This window comes from Solea solea, chromosome 15, assembly GCF_958295425.1.
Source record: "Solea solea chromosome 15, fSolSol10.1, whole genome shotgun sequence".
NCBI lineage: Eukaryota > Metazoa > Chordata > Actinopteri > Pleuronectiformes > Soleidae > Solea > Solea solea.
This window is the reverse complement of record NC_081148.1, coordinates 21,976,235-21,994,589: the sequence shown is the minus strand read 5'-3', so window position 1 is coordinate 21,994,589 and position 18,355 is coordinate 21,976,235. Positions and strand designations below refer to the sequence as shown.

The 18,355-nt window shown below is 40.9% G+C and overlaps 2 protein-coding genes across 2 annotated transcripts in view; both read right to left on the bottom strand.

The window, feature by feature from the left end:
• Window positions 1-571: 571 nt before the first annotated feature.
• Window positions 572-11,783, bottom strand: edrf1 (erythroid differentiation regulatory factor 1). The gene is made up of 24 exons (XM_058652176.1): window positions 11,524-11,783; window positions 10,118-10,326; window positions 9,949-10,015; window positions 9,726-9,851; window positions 9,467-9,591; window positions 9,193-9,340; window positions 8,655-8,776; window positions 8,234-8,345; window positions 7,936-8,083; window positions 7,740-7,851; window positions 7,499-7,610; window positions 6,958-7,248; window positions 6,791-6,862; window positions 6,552-6,699; window positions 6,265-6,456; window positions 5,899-6,099; window positions 5,425-5,643; window positions 5,098-5,324; window positions 3,819-3,977; window positions 3,587-3,736; window positions 3,187-3,340; window positions 2,330-2,445; window positions 2,081-2,223; window positions 572-1,574 (listed from the first exon to the last, which is right to left on the bottom strand). Exons 1-24 carry the CDS (start codon window positions 11,611-11,613, stop codon window positions 1,412-1,414), a joined length of 3,606 nt encoding a protein of 1,201 aa, XP_058508159.1. The 5' UTR covers window positions 11,614-11,783; the 3' UTR covers window positions 572-1,411.
• Window positions 11,784-12,455: 672 nt separating this feature from the next.
• The window catches only part of LOC131474427 (erythroid differentiation-related factor 1-like), a 22,896-nt gene continuing 16,996 nt past the window's right edge, over window positions 12,456-18,355 (bottom strand). Inside the window, exons 19-24 of the mRNA XM_058652275.1 lie at window positions 16,783-16,941; window positions 16,552-16,701; window positions 16,135-16,288; window positions 14,494-14,627; window positions 14,251-14,405; window positions 12,456-13,765 (exon numbers count right to left, since the gene is read on the bottom strand). Of these exons, the coding sequence (XP_058508258.1) occupies window positions 13,591-13,765; window positions 14,251-14,405; window positions 14,494-14,627; window positions 16,135-16,288; window positions 16,552-16,701; window positions 16,783-16,941 (927 nt within the window). The 3' untranslated portion in view covers window positions 12,456-13,590. The remainder of the gene's footprint in view (window positions 13,766-14,250; window positions 14,406-14,493; window positions 14,628-16,134; window positions 16,289-16,551; window positions 16,702-16,782; window positions 16,942-18,355) is intronic.

The window sequence follows — 18,355 nt, the reverse complement described above, 5'->3', positions numbered from 1 at the left end:
ACAAAGTATTGAGCGAAGACTGTGAATACTTATGTTCTACTTCTGTTATACTTTGTGGTTTTTATTTTTTTACCTAAAATGAATCGACTCAGGAGAACTAATCGGTCTTAATGAGTGGGATCTGACCATCAACGGACACCATCTGCCCAGCCAGTTTTCATAATTGAGCAGAGCAGAGACCATGATGCTTTCAACCTCTAATACAAACTTTGACTGACTAATGACAGGTGTTTATAATATTGAATTGACTCTTCTTTAAATGTGATTGATAGATTATTAGAATTAAAAATAACTGTTAGTGTAATGTAATTCAGTTCAACAGTGCCAACAATTGCAGTTACCATACCAATTAACCAGTCTAACACTGGCTAAATTTCTAATAAACTGGCAATAATAAAATTCCTCCTAATCCAAAGACTTTCGATTGATGTTTAGATAGATGACAAGAAGGCAGAACAAATTGCCCTCCGGGGACAATAAAGATAAAGATCTCTTGACTTGAAACACAAGAGTGAGAACATAACAAACCCAATATGTTTTAAAAGTCGTCACTGGAAAAAAGCACTGACAATGTGTTGTAAATTTAAAGCAGCACTCATTACCTAAAGTGAGGTTTTAAAGACTTTGACAAATGATAATTTAAATGACCAAATTAAAAATACTTGGTCATAGTGCAACTAAAAATATTGTTACATAAGTCAACATTGTATCTCAATGGAGCAATGAATAGCAGTTGTAGAAAAAGTATGTTGAGTTATATAAGGGACTTTACAAATCCACCGATAACTGTGGCCAACAGGAGCATAGCAATTTGGTTTATTTGTACTTATTTGTCTCCAGCTGCTACTGTACTCATACTGGACACACGACCACCAACTGTCCAGCTAAAGTCATCCTGTCCATGAAGCACTGAACCACTTAAGCCAACGTCGATTATTTAATTAGTCGGCGACTAATTTGATAGTTGACGTAATCGTGACTAATCGACCAATTGTGGCAGCTATTGCTAAAACTATTGCACAATGTTTTTTTCTGGAAATACACACATTTGAGCTCATCACAAAGTCAACAATTGTATAATTAATCACTACACAGGGGAGCGTTTAATTAGACTCAGAATTGCCAAAAACAAACAGAAAATTAAATTACGCATTTTAAATTTACAAACAAAATTGTACAACTGAAAATCTGTGAGGCACACGTTAGAAAAAGATGATTTTCTTTAAAGGCGCAGAAGGTGAAATTTTCTTTTGTCAGTGTTCCCTGAGGATGTGCCTGTTAATACAGATGTCGGTGTTTGTTGTGGGGTTTTATTTTGTGCAAAGACAGTTGTTTGGATGTCCAGCAAGGTGCAGAGAGCAGTGTCACAGTATTGAGCGTTTTCCTCTTCATTGTTCATGTTCATTCTTCATCATGAATGTGCACCTGTGTCTTCACTTCCCGTTTGTGGGGTCAGCTGCTGAAGGAGCTCCATGTAGAGCATGACCCGACTGAGGAGAGGTTTGTTTTTGTCAGCTCGCAGCAGCTTGGTGTACACGTCCTTGTACATTTTCAGCAGCTCCTCATCCTTATTGCTGTAATAAACACAAGTGCCTGGAGTGAGCATAGACACAGCTACATGTACTCTGACAGAGGCTTTAACTAAAACGCTATACATTTACTTTGTGGATCCAGTGCGCTTTGTATCGTGGAAGCTGACAAATGTCCAACTTTCCAAGCAACGCTCAATGAAGTCTTGTTATACAGAGATTCCAGCAGACAACAATAAACTGCTCTAGTAACCTGAGAGCTGCCCCTCTACCTGTGTATTCACAGCCAAGCATTAAACCTCCAGTCTGTAAGCATTAGTGAAACTTTCAGGGAACTACAGTGGCCTTCACATAACAGAAATGATGTCCTTTTAAAAGTGTAGTAAACTTGACTACCTACCAATATCACTTTGATACAGCCTCTTTTTATAACACCTCACTATATGCCACCGTTTCAAAAAACATGTGTGTGTATGTGTATATATATATATATATATATATATATATATATATATATATATATATATATAAGAATATGGATTCTTTCTCACCTTGGCTTCTGTTTTGTCATCGCCATCCTTTTGAGGAGCTGCAGCAGCAGGAAGGAGAAGCTTTGCTCAAACACACCGATTAACTTCATCACTTCTGGGAGGTTCAGGCCCGAGGTGGAATAAGCACAGGCCACATCACCCAACTACGGCACAGACGGGGAAAAAGATGTGATGGTGTGTGATTAGGAAAAGGGTGACAGAACACAGCTCAGTGAAGTTTGTAAACCCGACTGCTTCGCTGAAAATTACCTCTGCTTCTTCCTTCTGAAGCTTACTGTGAATCAGCTGGAAAGCAGAGCGTGTTTCTGTCATGATCTGTAGAGCTCCAGTCAGGCTCTTCAGCTTAGCTGCACTGCTGCTCTGACCTGTGGAAGCACAAGATATTAAACTTTACTGCAAGAGGCTGTGGACAGAAACACTTAATGTTCTCCAATTCAGGCCTCTTTATTACCAACAGCCTTTTTGACTTACAGAGACATTAAGTCATCTTCTTCTTTTTGTGAGGGAGAAAATCCATTTTTAAAGCTGTATTATATTCATTTACTTAGAGTATTTCATTTTAAGCTTGGATTTATTGAAACTGAAGGTTTTTAAATGTCTGTTTTGACTTTCAGCTTGCAGTGAAGTCATTAGAAACACATTTCGGGCTTCAATTTCCTCCTGGAAAAGGCTGTCTCATGCTGAGAGCAAGCAGTTTTAACTGTAACTGGCATGGGTTTTATTAGATAAGCCTTTTGTTATGTGGGTATTATCAGTTTTTCTTGTGTCCCCTCCATGCCCATGTTTTCACTGTGAGCATATCTGCCTATGTCAAGCCAGTTCTCAGCATATGGGGCAGACTCTCACACCATGCAGGTTTATACACGTGTGAGTATATCATACAGCCATATTTCATAAACCTGAACCATCCTTAAGACAAACAATTATTTCTCCCTTTGAGATGTTATTTTAAAATGTATTTTATTTTTTTAAGTGGTGGTTTGTTAGTCAGTCAGTCATAAATTCATTTTCCGCTGCTTTTCCTGTTAAGCAGAGCTGGAGCCAATCCCAGTTTGTTGATTTTGATTTGTTTTGTTAAAATCGGTAGGGAAGGAAACATTTCTCACCTGCCATAGTAAACTCAGCAAAGGATACCCTCTCCAGCAGAGTGCCGAGCAGTTCACAGGGATAATCTTTGAGGCTGAGGAATAGACTTACAGCCTTGCTATAGTGAAGCTCTGCAAGGCTCCGGTGCTGCTTCCTCAAGTGCTCATTCCCCACCTGTCACACAATTAGAGCCAGAAACACAGACACAGACCTTCACTACTGGGTGATATACTGTGAAAAATAAAAAAAGTACCCTTCCCATCATCACCAGTAACTACACCAGTCTACTTGGTTGTTGCAAATAATGTAAACTACTGTTTGTAAGCATTAAACATCAGCCAGTTTATCCAAACACAATTACTAATAATACACTTTATGTATGAAAACATATTTCAAAGAAAGAAAAGCACGACTTCTCACCTGGTTGCGGAAGCAGCTGTGGTACATAGAGGCCAGTCGATGGTGAATGACAGCAGCTCTGTGCTGATAGAACGGCTGACGAGCCGATTCCGTCTGGAGGTCACAGTATTTTAGGGATTTCATCATCACCTCAGTCACCTCCCGTTCAATCTGGAGAAAAACACTACAATGAAGGACTTGACTAATTTTCTAAATTAAAAATGTTAAAAAATATTAAAAGATAAAAGGGCACCTGCTCCTGGGCTTTCCTGGACAGAGGGGCGTAGTCCTGCAGGAGTGTACCCAGCGTGAAATACGTAGTTGACAGCTCCCAGTTTACACGGTCCCACACTGCTGGGTGGTTTTCTCGTATCGCCAGTGACCTCATAGCCCGCAGGTAGTAGTCTATGGCCTAAATAAAATAAAAATAACATTAGGGTGGGACAAAAAACTGATCAACAATAATCATTTCCCTGTTTTGTGAGACATGATTTTTTTTAAATACAGGGGTTAATGATTGTCATGGACAGTCATGGACAGCCGCCCTGTGACCGGGGTCAGACTCTGGGGAAGCACTTTTTCCACTGGTAGCGTATAGTATCTTATTTTGAGCCCAGTATAGACACATGCACTTGGTTCAACTTCCAAAGGGCTTGCCATCACCACCAATTGCCTCTGCCCATGCCCAATATATGCCTAATAGCAGAATATGGTCCAAGTATTGTGTATACTTGTGTATTGTAAGCATTAAAAAAAAGGTACTCTTTTGGGTTCCTGTTAAAGCAAAATAGGCCGTGGAAATATTGAATAGCCACCGGAGGGCGATACCACTGGCTGCAAAAATATTGTTTGAATGGAAAATTAGCCTACTTCTCACTTGATTTGTAACTTAATTAAACACAATGGTCTCAGTTGGGCATTTTGTTGAGTCCATAGGCATATTTAATATTGTATTTCTTAAGATCTTAGAAGACAAACCCTGTATACACAGCAGTTACTCCTTGTGTGAACAACACAGAAGCCGCAGATCACTAATGTACACTGCCTGGCCAAAAAAAAAGTCACCACCTAAAAAAAAAAGGGTCACATCGTCCAGTGTTGCATTGATTTTTCACCAAGATCTTGTATTGATGATGGGAAAGTCGGGCCACTGAGCAAAGCCTTCTCCAGCACATCCCAAAGATTCTCAATGGGGTTAAGGTCTGAACTCTGTGGTGCCCAATCCATGTGTGAAAATGATGTCTCATGCTCCCTGAACCACTCTTTCACAATTTGAGCCTGATGAATCCTGGCATTGTCCTCTTGGAATATGCCCATGTCATCAGGGAAGAAAAAAATGCATTGATGGAATAATATGGTCATTCATTATATTCAGGTAGTCAGCTGACCTCATTCTTTGGGCATATAATGTTGCTGAACCTAGCCCTGACCAAATGCAGCAACCCCTTACCTATTTGCTTAGTTAAATTTTTTAGTTACTTTTCTTTTGGCCAGGCAATGTATATGTATTCAGTGTGGCTGAAGAAAGGCACCTTGTTGTAGTAGAGGGCCTCCTCAGGTGAGAACTCCCCTCTGCTCTGGTTGGCAGAGACTGCACAGTGAGCCTGAGCGCAGACTCTCATCAGTCTGCCAGTGTTGCACAGCAGCAAGGAGGTGTTGGTGTTGTCCCCAATGGCTTCAAAATCCTTCATGCCATTGTCGAAGAAGGCGAAACTTTTTTTCCACAACTCCTGCTCTGCTACGGACACCGACTTCTTCACTGTTGGGTGGGTAGGAGAACAGGGTTGGTTAAGGCCAATAGAATTCTGTTCAGTGTCATTCTACAACTGTTAGGGTGTTGCAAATGTTAACCAACATACCTTCTTTCTCAGCCTGCATGGCCACTGCCTGGTTCATATAGTACACTCCCATCTCGTTGCGAATGTTTCCCAGTCGTTTGAGCACCTGAGCCTGCTGATCTGACTCGTGACCTTTCAACGCCTTGGAGACCAGCAGTTCGTACGCCGCCTCGTAGCACTTACTGCTAACAAACAGCTGATACTCTGGGTCCATGGCTAGGTCTGTTGCCATGTTGAAGGCTGGATGGAAAGAGTAAAAAGGATTGATAAATAATTGGTAATTCTAAAACAAATGGAAAAGACCACAAATGGGACAGTATCGCGATAATGTTGGTACATCCATTTCATGAGCACCAGAAATAGACGTGATTAACTGATCAGGAGAGTAACAAAGACAATGTTTAAGTTTCAACAGTTGAAAAATGAAACAGCTTCATGGAAACCAACACAACAAAATGCTGCATGTAAATGGCCCTTAGGTTTTTAGTGACTGACCCTGGCAGCTGCTTTCTCTGTGCAGGCTGTGAAGGATCTCCTGATCCTCTTTGGTCTGGTAGCTGTATTCCTCCAGGTAAGCTGCTCTGTTGCTGGCGTTCTGGGCCAACATCAGCTGGATGTCTCCACACAGAGACAGACACTGGCTGTGAAAGTACAGCACCTGTGGCTGTGGTGCACTGCTCACAGAGCAATAGGCATCTGAAAGAAGAGAATGCGGGTATAGTGGAAACAGAAATGAAATGTTTACTGATTAAGCTGCTTAATAGAAGTTGAATTATGTTTAGTAAACTTCTAAATTCCTCAAACCAGCAATGTAATAGTAGCATTTTATCACATTTACTTTCAAAAGTTATATAACCTTACCATAGCACTGCAGAGAGAGCTTTATGTAACGCAAAGCTTGTCCATACTTCAGCAAATTAGAGGCTGCATCAGACAGGACGTAGTAGGCCTTGGAGGCTTTGAGGAAAAGCTGTAGCTTCATGTGGTGCTGCCAGGAGCCGGGGATCATCCCCGAGCGTGTTGGATGCTTCTGGTCCACCTGCATGGGCCCCGCTGGTGACAGAGAAAGATGCAAAACACTTATACAGCAATAGCAGCATTAAGTAGCAATAGTAGCAGTTCTATTATGAGATATAACAATAGCTGACCTCTTTCAAGCAGAAGAGAGATGCCTTTTTCGGATGCACAGGCTCCAATAGCATCTCTGTCCTCATACTTGAGGGGGATTGGTGTGTTAGGGTCTGCAGCTGGAAGATCACTCTCCTGCTTAACGCTGCTGTCCACTGCCTTAAGGCCCTGTGATGTGGGTGATACAGTCATCATTTGATAGGTAGCACATTATAGACAGTGTATGTGCAGTAAACATAAGCATCATTCATTGACTCACCTTTAGTACATAGCTCAGGACGTGTCTACATTTTTCCTCCTTGTCTTGAGAAATGGGTACAGTATCACTTGGCTGCAGATAGACAAAAACGGAAAGATGAGTTGTTGTTTTTTTTTAAAAAGAACAACAATTTTACACAATCTATTAACACTAAACTTCACACTCACTCTGATCTGGTGAGTAGATCTGTATATCTCCGGGACCGACAGCTCCCCTACAGAGCGGATAATTGCCACAGCTTTATTGTCGTCCTGTGGGCTGGAGCAGCTGCTGAAGGAGTCGGTGTCGTCCCTGTCCTCCGTCAGCTCCTCCTCCTCCTCATCTTCCTCTCTGTCTTCATCGCTGTAGCTGTCCTCTGAGCCCCCGGCCCGGAGCGACTCCCCTTCATCCTTAGAATCCTCCGGAGCCTGATCGAGCTGGAACAGCTCTGATAGCATATAGTGGGCTGAGGCAATGATCTGAACAGACAGATGAAAGGGGGAGGCAGGTCCAATCAATGATTGTGATTTCACCCTGTACTTTCTTTGTCAACTTAAAATCAAAAAATCAAAAACTTAACTCCATTAGGATGCAGAATCCAATCTATTCTTTATATCTCATAAAGGCTATGTGTCCATAAGTGCGAGTGCATCTGCAGCAGCTCTCTTCAGACATAGAGCATGTAAAATGTGGAGATGTCTTTAACTGTTACTAAGGATTTCTGCTTACCTGGGGATGCCGCTCCTGATCCAGGAGTTTGACGCAGTTTAAGAGTAGTGTTCGGATTGTGCCGTAGTGCTTCCTGTTTTGCCTCCCCTTCAGCATCAAGTTGCCTGCCACTCTGCAAAAACCAGTGAACTTAAAACTGACTCGACGTGGGTTTATGTATTTACTTTACAGCGGTATTCACACCTGCAGAAACCATGAAGAACACTGATGTGTTAATAAAGAGTCTGTAACAGAAACTTACTTGTACAATAACACAGCCACAGGAAGAGTGAAGGGATTCTGACATTTCTCCTCTTCAGCCTCCTCGCACAGAGTAGTAAGATCGTAAAGCTTCACAATGTCGCTCCCACTAGCTGTCGGTTAGAAAACACCAAGGTAGACAGATGGACAAGGTACAGCACTGGTACAGATTTAAGAATGTGTGGCTCGTCTCCCACCTTTGAAAAGCCAGTAGGTGTGACCCTCTTTGGTGCAGTTCGACTTGAGGAAGGAGAGGATATTTTGGGCAATGTCTTTCACCACCTTTGTAGAGAATGTCGAGTTCTCCAAATGAGGGATGTCTTCAGTCTTTATCATCTCATATTTCTAAATTAAAGAAATGTATGAACGCATTATTAATGTAAACACTGTGTATTGAAGGTCCTGTTTGTCGAAAACGAGAAACACTTTCACTAACAATAAAAATTATATACTATGTAAAAAAACAACGGTGGAAAAAAGCAAGCAGTAATTTACCTGAACAATGCCATCAACGTGAAAACACATAACCAGTTCTGGGACATTGCACATCAGATTGTCGAGCCAGTAGTCGATACCTGTCAGAATGTTGATTGGTTTATTGTTGTCCCTGAAAAACACACAGAGAGAAAGAATGTGGAGACAAGATTGATACAAACAAGCCATTGTATTCTGGTTCACCACCTGCTGCTCAGATTATCTCAAATTAATTACCGTCTACAACAATATTCTCCATCTATCATAACTATGCGTGAACAAACTGAGTCATCACATAGATTTTCAAGCCATATTTTGTTGATGTGCAGTTTCTTGTTAAAAATGAACATTGCAATGCAATGAAAATTACAGGATTAATCATTTTCTGTATGAATTTGTATTTTAAACCCTGGACAATAGAAACTTAGTTTAAACCTCCAACCTGAGTCTTAGACTGACGGCAGGATAGCGACCACCTCCGAAAATAGGCATGTTGGATCCAACCAGCATGTGGATATCCTCAAACGTCCACATGATGTTTCGCACAAAGTCATTTCTTAAACCCTGTCAAACAAATAACATCAACAAACATTATGCAACAAACCGAGGTGGCGTCTGTAGTCATTTAAGTGCATGAAACAAACCAAAGAAACACTTTCCTCCATGTTTCACAAAGTAATACAGTCAGTAAATATTGTTTTGTTTGTTTTTAACTAGTGCTGTCACTTAAACGCATTATTAACAGCTTTAACTCAAACCCATTTTTTAATCGCGAGATTAACATTCTTTTTGGCTGAGAAAATGTTGTAGTTTTTTTCACATGCTTTTGCAACAACACCACACCGGATCTACAAAACAGGCATGTTGCGCACACTTAGATTTGTCTTTTTTTCAATCCATTTTTAGCAATTAAATTTGTATATTTTCAAGCATTATATCTTTCAGAGTTTTAGTTGATATTCTCAAGATTTTTTGTGTACCTCCTTGGGAGCATCGGACTCTTCTGCGTCTGACTGTGTGCTCATGAAGGAGGCAAGCCAGGAATAACTGCACTCCTCTGCCCCATTTTTCACATCCCCCTCATTCGAGTTGTCTGGTACAGCCTCCTCGGCTCCATTACCATTTATACTGTAAGAAACCACAGATATTGACAGAGTGATGACCAAAACAATCTAGGACAGAAAGTTTAATCCAACTCGCATGGTGCAGTCAACTTGCTGTTTTAGAGAATTTGTGTACCACACATTAACTCACCTGTAATAGAGGAATTTTGAGAGGATTGCTCTCTGATACCAGTGCTCTTTACTTTTCTTTTTCCTCTGCCATTTCTGATCAATTAGCCGCTGGTAAAACTCTTTCAGCCACGTCCAATCTCCTGTCTACAAAGCCAACACAGCAGGGAGAATCACTTAAACCACTTACTGCCATGATGTCATTTAAAATGCTGGCACAACATCTTTGTACAAGAGCATGGAACAACTTTGACTTGTCCGGTTCAAAAGCTTTGCTGTACCTGAGAGGACTTCATGAAGAGCTCTTGAATGTCCAGCTCATCCAGCAGCAGCGTCCTCCCGACCCGGTGAACAGCCATGCTGACGTGGGACTTGCTGAAGGGAATTTTCAAAAGCTTCTTGATGTTCTGAATGTGGCAGAAAACAGACATTTGCATCAGGTATTTTTTTGTTTGTTTTTGTTTTTCATAAACAAAATGTGGGCTTTCCAACAGCCCCACAAACCTCTGAGTCTGACACCACGTCAACATCATCGCCAATGCAGTCAATGAAGTCGTAGGCCATCCCAAAACTACAAATAGAAGAAATGGAACTTAATTACTGTGTCTCTAGATTAGAGACATCAGAGCAATGAATATCAGTTGTAGTTTGTAGTTTGTATTTTGAGTTATACCTGGAAAAAGGCTTGCTCTTGCTGCTGGACCCTAATATAGTTGTGCCTGCACTGCCCAGCTGGGGGTTTTCTCTTAGCCAGTTGGCAGGAGGCAGCTTCAGGTCTGTCTTCTCCTGCAGCAAGGCATAGCTGGTAGGAGGAGGGGCAGCAGAGTACTTGACCACAGCACGGCTTTTGATTTCAGAGCTGCCTGAGCATACAACAGAGTCCTGAATGATAACAAAATGAAGCATCATGTGTTAGTAAGGGAGGTCTTTCCTCCCTGCTGCAGTCAGACTGTACAACCAGCAGACCACACCCGCACCAAAAACTGCCTCATTCCCTGTGCAATACTATACATTATAACACCATCTTCCCTGAGTGCACTGTTTACTTGTATTTACTGTATATAACTATAAGCTATTGCTTATCTGGTTTTGATATTATTTTTTCTTGCACTTTTATTTTCTTACATTATTTATACTTTTCTACCTTGTTGTGATTGTTGGCTTCTGTAAATGCAAATTTCCCCATGTGGTACAAATAAATGATTTTATTTTCTTATCTTAAGGATGACCACAGATCACTAACTGTGGTAAGAATGTAATGGTTTTCTAAGGATATGTTATCCATGGTTTCACAAATTTACCTTAGTATCCAGCTGGGGAAAATGTGCTTCTGCCTAGGGCCACAATATGGTTCACTAGAAATTCACTGACTTTAGAATTCTGAGTTTAAAGTCAGAATTCTGAGATTGAAATAAGAAGTCAGAACTCAATATTTGTTTCCTCTGTGGCCCTAATCCGCTACCGTATAAAATAAATGGAACAGGTTAACAGATAAATTCTTCAAGACTAACAGTCAGCGTCTAGATGTGTTGTTACTCCAATACTGAATAGCGCCACAAGGTGGTGGCCTCCTGCTCCGTGGACATGATTAGTGAACGTAGTGTCGTGGAGACCTGGCTTTGTGTGGTCGATGTGAATACTGTAGAATATAGCTGCCGTGTGGAAATCCCCACTTCTTCTCTGTCGACTCTCTGAGCTAACTCGCTATCCGGAGCCTCTGCTAACTGCTAACCCGTTAGCCTCTCCATCTGCACCAGCTCACGTTACAACGTGTGCTGGTGTTGCTGCGCGCTGTTGCGGCGCGCAAGTGCTTTTGACCGGCATAAAATCCGCATATCTCTGCCTGAAAATCATGTGAAAATCGGCCAGTCACGGTTATGACGGTGCATTCCTCGTCATAACCTTTTTTTCACATTGAAGTAGTTCAGTCTGCATTTAAAAGAGGCTGTGGATGGTGACTATTATTGCTGCCAGAAGTTTACTGACAATGGCAGCCAACAGGGGCATATATATGTGGTTTAATTGTCATTTTTATACAATAACAACACGTGTTTACATACCATCAGTGTGGTTACTTACATATTTGTTGTTTTCCGAGCAGGTAGCACCACTACTTTCCTCCAGTGCATTGTCTGTGCCGTCTCCAGCTCCTGCTGCTGCTTCGCTCATAGTGGACACACGACCGTCCAGCAAACAACGATCACTTATTAACAACAATTCAACCTGTCCATGGTTGACTTCATGGACGACACTCACTTTTGTCAAAGTTATTGACGTTCGTGATTTTAATTCGCTAGCTTGACATGCTAGGTAATCCACAGAACAACGCAGAGTCGTAGAGGAAACGTGTACTTCTAGTATACAACACTTCTTGGAAGAAATGCCCGTGACGTTCACACAGTAAGCAGTTATCGCTATGTTAAACACGGAAAACTTGTATAAGTAGATAAACACAGCAGCAGCTTCTCTCTCGTTCCCTCGGTCTGTTGTTGTCAGGAAACACGCGACACTGCGACAGCAAACAACTTCCGGTTTTAGCTTCCAAAATGTTCTTGTTTTCCCTTTTCAACCGTTGAAATTACTTCATTATTCAGGAAAAATATATAGATTTTATTTTATTAGTTTGTTGAATAAATTACATCTGATATCACGGGATATATTTGAGCCACAGTGATATTTTGAGGGACAAAAATGAACCGGAAGTAGTAGAGTGCACAGACGCGTTGGTCTTTCTAGAAAAGTTGAGCACATTCTACATTATAAACCATTAAACTTCTGCAAGTGGAACTAGATGTGGAGCGTGTTTTAATCGTGTGTAATTAAACTGAGATTTTACTAATTTTACAAATACTTTTGAAAATATTAATGACAAAAAAATTGTTTTTTTAAATATTGCCATTGCCATTGAAATCCCCCCACACACGATTTTGTGTAAAATGTATTTATTCATTAGTTGTGGTTTCAATTTACTAATTAGTGAACTAATTACCTCAGTCATTAGTTCACTCAATACACATATTTACATGTCTGCATCAAAAAAGAAAGAAAAAAAACAATCTGCTGACAAGTTTTTAAATCTACAATTAAACCAAATGAAAACATGTACTTTGGCAACTATCAGTTAAATGTGAGCCTGGGGATAAATAAATATGAACCATTGTTAATTAATTAATGAAAATAATTAATAAATAATTAATTTCTTTATACTCTGCAAACAAAAATGGGACCTCTCTGTACACCATTGATACCTAAAGCAGCAGCCCCCTGGTGGGTCCAGCATGTACTGCAGGTGGTCATAAAACAAAGTTTTGTAATTAAGTTTCCAATGTCAAATATTTATGATTATTAAAACACATTAGGACATACAGGGTAAATCCAACTAAACAGTAAAGACAAGTAAAAAAAAAAAAAACTCAACACTATTATATTATGTATTATATACATATATATGTTATTTAGTTATATCTCTTAAAGCAAACAGTCTCCTCGGAAGACAAAGAAGTAGAAGATGGATGGATAACTGGAGAGGGCCACACGACAGAATAGTGGGTATCACTGTTGCCTCACAGGTCCAGGTTTACAACACTGTTCAACCAATGGGAACCCATAACATTTCTTTAAAACAAATAAAAGAATGATCTGTTTTGTATTTGTGTATTCATTAGAGATTAGTCAGGTAAAATCTGTATCGCTGCTTAAATTTTTATATAGTTTCTAAGCCAAATTTAAGAAAAAAGACGAGCTCTCGCTCACCTTTAACCTGGCATCAGATCACGCGAGGTTTACACTCGCCGCTCAAAGAAAGAATATCTAGTAGCTGACAGGCATTTAATAGTTTAAGGCACTTATGGTAAAGATGGATTCAAGATGTAATGGTTTATTGGCGGACACGCCAAGACTTCCAGCAACTCCAGCCTGGTATCAGACGAAAGACAGGTTGTTTCGGGAAGAGAAAGCGGCGAAATCTCGACAGAATACCAAGTTCGCATTAGAGTTAGCTGAACAGCTAAAGCCCTGCCACCGCCGCCGCTGTCCCCTGGTCAGCAGCAGGGCATCGTGAGTCAACTCTTCTAACTGTGAGTCCACTATTTCATTTTAATGATTTAATTTTTAAAAACAACAGAGGACATGTTCTGCATAGTGTGTTCAGAGACTCTGCCGTGAGTGTGCACCTGTGTCTTCACTTCCCGTTTGTGGGGTCAGCTGCTGCAGGAGCTCCATGTAGAGCATGACCCGACTGAGGAGAGGTTTGTTTTTGTCGGCTCGCAGCAGCTTGGTGTACACGTCCTTGTACGTTTTCAGCAGCTCCTCATCCTTATGGCTGTAATAAACACAAGTGCCTGGAGTGAGCATAGACACAGCTACATGTACTCTGACAGAGGCTTTAACTAAGACGCTACACATTTACTTTGTGGATCCAGTGCGCTTTGTATCGTGGAAGCTGACAAATGTCCAACTTTCCAAGCAACGGCCAATGAAGTCTTGTTATACAGAGATTCCAGCAGACAACAATAAACTGCTCTAGTAACCTGAGAGCTGCCCCTCTACCTGCGTATTCACAGCCAAGCATTAAACCTCCAGTCTGTAAGCATTAGTGAAACTTCCAGGGAACTACAGTGGCCTTCACATAACAGAAAGATGTCCTTTTACAGTGTAGTAAATGTCACAACCATGACTACCTACCAATATCACTTTGATACAGCCTCCTTTTATACCACCTCACTATATGCCACCATTTCAAAAACCCTCCAAAATGTTAGACGCTGGATCTGTAAAGTGACGCAAATGTTTTGGATTCTTTCTCACCTTGGCTTCTGTTGCGTCATCCTTTTGAGGAGCTGCAGCAGCAGGAAGGAGAAGCTTTGCTCAAACAGACCGATTAACTTCATCACTTCTAGGAGGTTCAGGCCCGAGGTGGAAGAAGCACTGGCCACATCAGGAGACTGTGCTGATTCACCCAACTACGGCACAGACGGGGAAAAAGATGTGATGGTGTGTGATTAGGAAAAGGGTGACGGAACACAGCTCAGTGAAGTTTGTAAACCCGACTGCTTCGCTGAAAATTACCTCTGCTTCTTCCTTCTGAAGCTTACTGTGAATCAGCTGGAAAGCAGAGCGTGTTTCTGTCATGATCTGTAGAGCTCCAGTCAGGCTCTTCAGCTTAGCTGCACTGCTGCTCTGACCTGTGGAAGCACACGATATTAAACTTAACTGCAAGAGGCTGTGGACAGAAACACTTAATGTTCTCCAATTCAGGCCTCTTTATTACCAACAGCCTTTTTGACTTACAGAGACATTTAGTTATCTTCTTTTTGTGAGGGAGAAAATCCATTTTTAAAGCTGTATTATATTCATTTACTTAGAGTATTTCATTTTAAGCTTGGATTTATTGGAACTGAAGGTTTTTAATAGTCTGTTTTGACTTTCAGCTTGCAGTGAAGTCATTAGAAACACATTTCGTGCTTCAATTTCCTCCTGGAAAAGGCTGTCTCACGCTGAGAGCACGCAGTTTTAACTGTAACTGGCATGGGTTTTATTAGATAAGCCTTTTGTTATGTGAGTATTATCAGTTTTTCTTGTGTCCCCTCCATGCCCATGTTTTCACTGAGAGCATATCTGCCTATGTCAAGCTGGTTCTCGGCATATGGGGCAGACTCTCACACCATGCAGGTTTATACATGTGTGAGTATATCATACAGCCATATTTCATAAACCTGAACCATCCTTAAGACAAACAATTATTTCTCCCTTTGAGATGTTATTTTAAAAGATTTTTTAGTGGTGGTTTGTTAGTGTCATTCATGAATTCATTTTCAGCTGCTTTTCCTGTTAAGGGTTTTCGCGAAGCTGGAGCCAATCCCAGTTGATTTGTTTTGTTAAATCAGTGGGGGATAGGGCTGTAAAGTCCTAGTCGACTGGTCGATTAATCACTCCGATACACTCTGGGTCGACTCAAATTCTGATTGGTCGACTGTGCCGTGTTCATTTCTTGGCGTCTATGGTTAATTTGATTTCATCAGGAGGAAAGTACCATGTGCTAATGGGGATGTTTTCAGAGGAGAAGACCGACAAAGAGAAGGAGATTGCGATGCTGTTGTGCGGAGATGAGGAAGTTTAAGATTTGGCTAAATAATGTATTTGTATGGTTCCCTTTTATTAATGTGCACATTTGATTCTAGTATTATTTATAGGACTTGGGCAGTTTCTATTTTTTTATGTTTTATTTACTAATTGTGCCGTTCCCACTGTTTGTAGGCTATTTGTTTTGAGCCCGTTTTATTTTTCATTTATGTACTTTATTTCTCTTCTGCACTCGTCTTGATCTGGTTTGTTTAATAAATATTATTTTTCCTCAGGTGGACTTGCCTTTTGTGTTTAAGAGTAAAAGATTTAGGTTTAATGGTCTATTCTTGCCTCAGCCACGAAGCTGAGCGGTATGTTCAGTCTCGCACAGAGCGAGACTGAACATACACGCGCAGCTTAATCTAAATAATAATCAACAGTCCTTGTGCTGATATCACTAGTTGACAGTATAGTATATTGTTGGAAATCATAGGCTATGATATTGCGCCGATGCACGTGATGCAAAACCCCCGATTAGTTGATTTTCAGTTGAAATTTCAGAGCTTTAGTCAACTAAGAATTTCTTTGGTTGATTACAGCCCTAGTGGGGGAGGAAACATTTCTCACCTTCCATAGTAAACTCAGCAAAGGATACCCACTCCAGCAGAGTGCCGAGCAGTTCACAGGGATAATCTTTGTGGCTGAGGAATAGACTTACAGCCTTGCTATAGTGAAACTCTGTAAGGCTCCGTTGCAGCTTCCTCAATTGTTCATTCCCCACCTGTCACACAATTAGAGACAGAAACACAGACTACTGGGTGATATACTGTGAAAAATAAAAAAATACCCTTCCCATCATCACCAGTAACTCTACACCAGTCACTTGGTTGTTGCAAATAATGTAAACTACTTTTGTAAGCATTAAACGTCATTGAAAAGCTAGCATTTTAACATTTTGAAAGCCGGTTTATCCAAACACAATTACTATTAATACACTTTATGTATGAAAACATATTTCAAAGAAAGAAAAGCACAACTTCTCACCTGGTTGCGGAAGCGGCTGTTGTAGATAGAGGCCAGTCGAAAGTGAATGACAGCAGCTCTGTGCTGATAGAGCGGCTGACGAGCTGACTCCGTCTGGAGGTCACAGTATTTTAGGGAATTCATCATCATCTCAGTCACCTCCCGTTGAATCTGGAGAAAAACACTACAATGAAGGACTTGACTGATTTTCCAAATTAAAAATGTTTAAAAATATTAAAGATAAAAGGGTACCGGCTCCTGGGCTTTCCTGGACAGAGGGGGGTAGTCCTGCAGTAGTGTACCCAGCGTGAAATACGTAGTTGACAGCTCCCAGTTTACACTGTCCCACACTGCTGGGTTGTTTTCTCGTATCGTCAGTGATCTTATAGCCTGCAGGTAGTAGTCCATGGCCTAAATTAAATAAAAATAACATTAGGGTGGGACAAAATACTGATCAGCAATAATCATTTCCCTGTTTTGTGAGACATGATTTTTTTAAATACAGGGGTTGATGATTGTTTAAGCCAAGGGCATAGAATTGGGTAGGGACGCTAGGGACACGTCCCTACCAATATTCAGCCACTACTGTGTAGTCACTATCAATACAACCGCTGTCCGTAGTCAATGATTATGGCACACAGAGGGTTCAATGTCGGTCTTTGCTAGAAGTCCCGCCTCTCCCTGATCGGCTGCCGGTTTCTCGCTAACTTACATGTGATTGGCTGCCCCCACTGTCACTCCTTCTGCTTGTAAAAGCTACATGCAACCTGCTAGTTGGACCGGACGAGAGGCAGTGCATGTTATCTGCAACTGCAAGTTGTCAACATGTTCGGCATTTGTTCTTCCTGGGTCACGTCAGCTAGACGGATTTTAATATCAATGGTGTCATTTACATTTGTGTCGGTGTGTGTGTGCTGTATTGGATTTGAAGGATGTCAAAGAAAAGAAAACTGGATATAAGAGACTTCTTTAGGACCTAACCCACGGCACGATTAGGTTGCGTCTCCACTGCAAAAAGTACCTACTTAACGTGGGCGGAGTCATCACTGCACGGCTGAGTGAAACTGCGGTGACTTATTTTTATACGCGACACACACACACGAGAGTGACTAGTGACTTTACACCACACTTCTGTAGTTGTTGGAGATTAACCCACGTTTTTAGGATTGTTAAATAGTTTTAATTTATCTACAGTTCGGCACTGTTCGGCTTGATTTATGTGTGGGACGTCTCTTCCTATGACAGGACTCTGGCCAGTCAGCGCCCAGCAGTCTGACCAATCATCACATAGTACCTGCTTAAGCACGCTAACCACTAGGCTAGTGGAAACGCTACTTAAACTGTGCCAAGGCGAGTAGAGCCAGTGGAAATGCACCAAAAGTGTAAGTTACTTCAAGGGTGTATAGGTAGAGGCTCAACAATACAGATATTGAATAAAAGAGAATATTTAATGCCAGAGAGATTATTTTTAATTCTTATTTTCATGTATTTGTGTATTAGTGAGCAACGGTTTAAAAACACAAATGAAACTTTGTGGTGAAAATACAATAAAACCTCACATTCTAGATGATTATGTGATTTTATAATTATAAAATATAATTAATTAATATTAAGTTATATTAATATTTACTAGAATATGATGCACAGTTGCACTACAGCTCTACAGCCCTACAGCCCTGCACTAAAGAGTAAAGATGATAAGTCTTCGAAGTTGCCTACTAGTGTATTATGAGCATAAAAATTACTCTTTTGGGTTCCTGTTGAAGCAAAATAGGCCATGGAAATATATTGAATAGCCACCGGAGGGCAATACCACTGGCTGCAA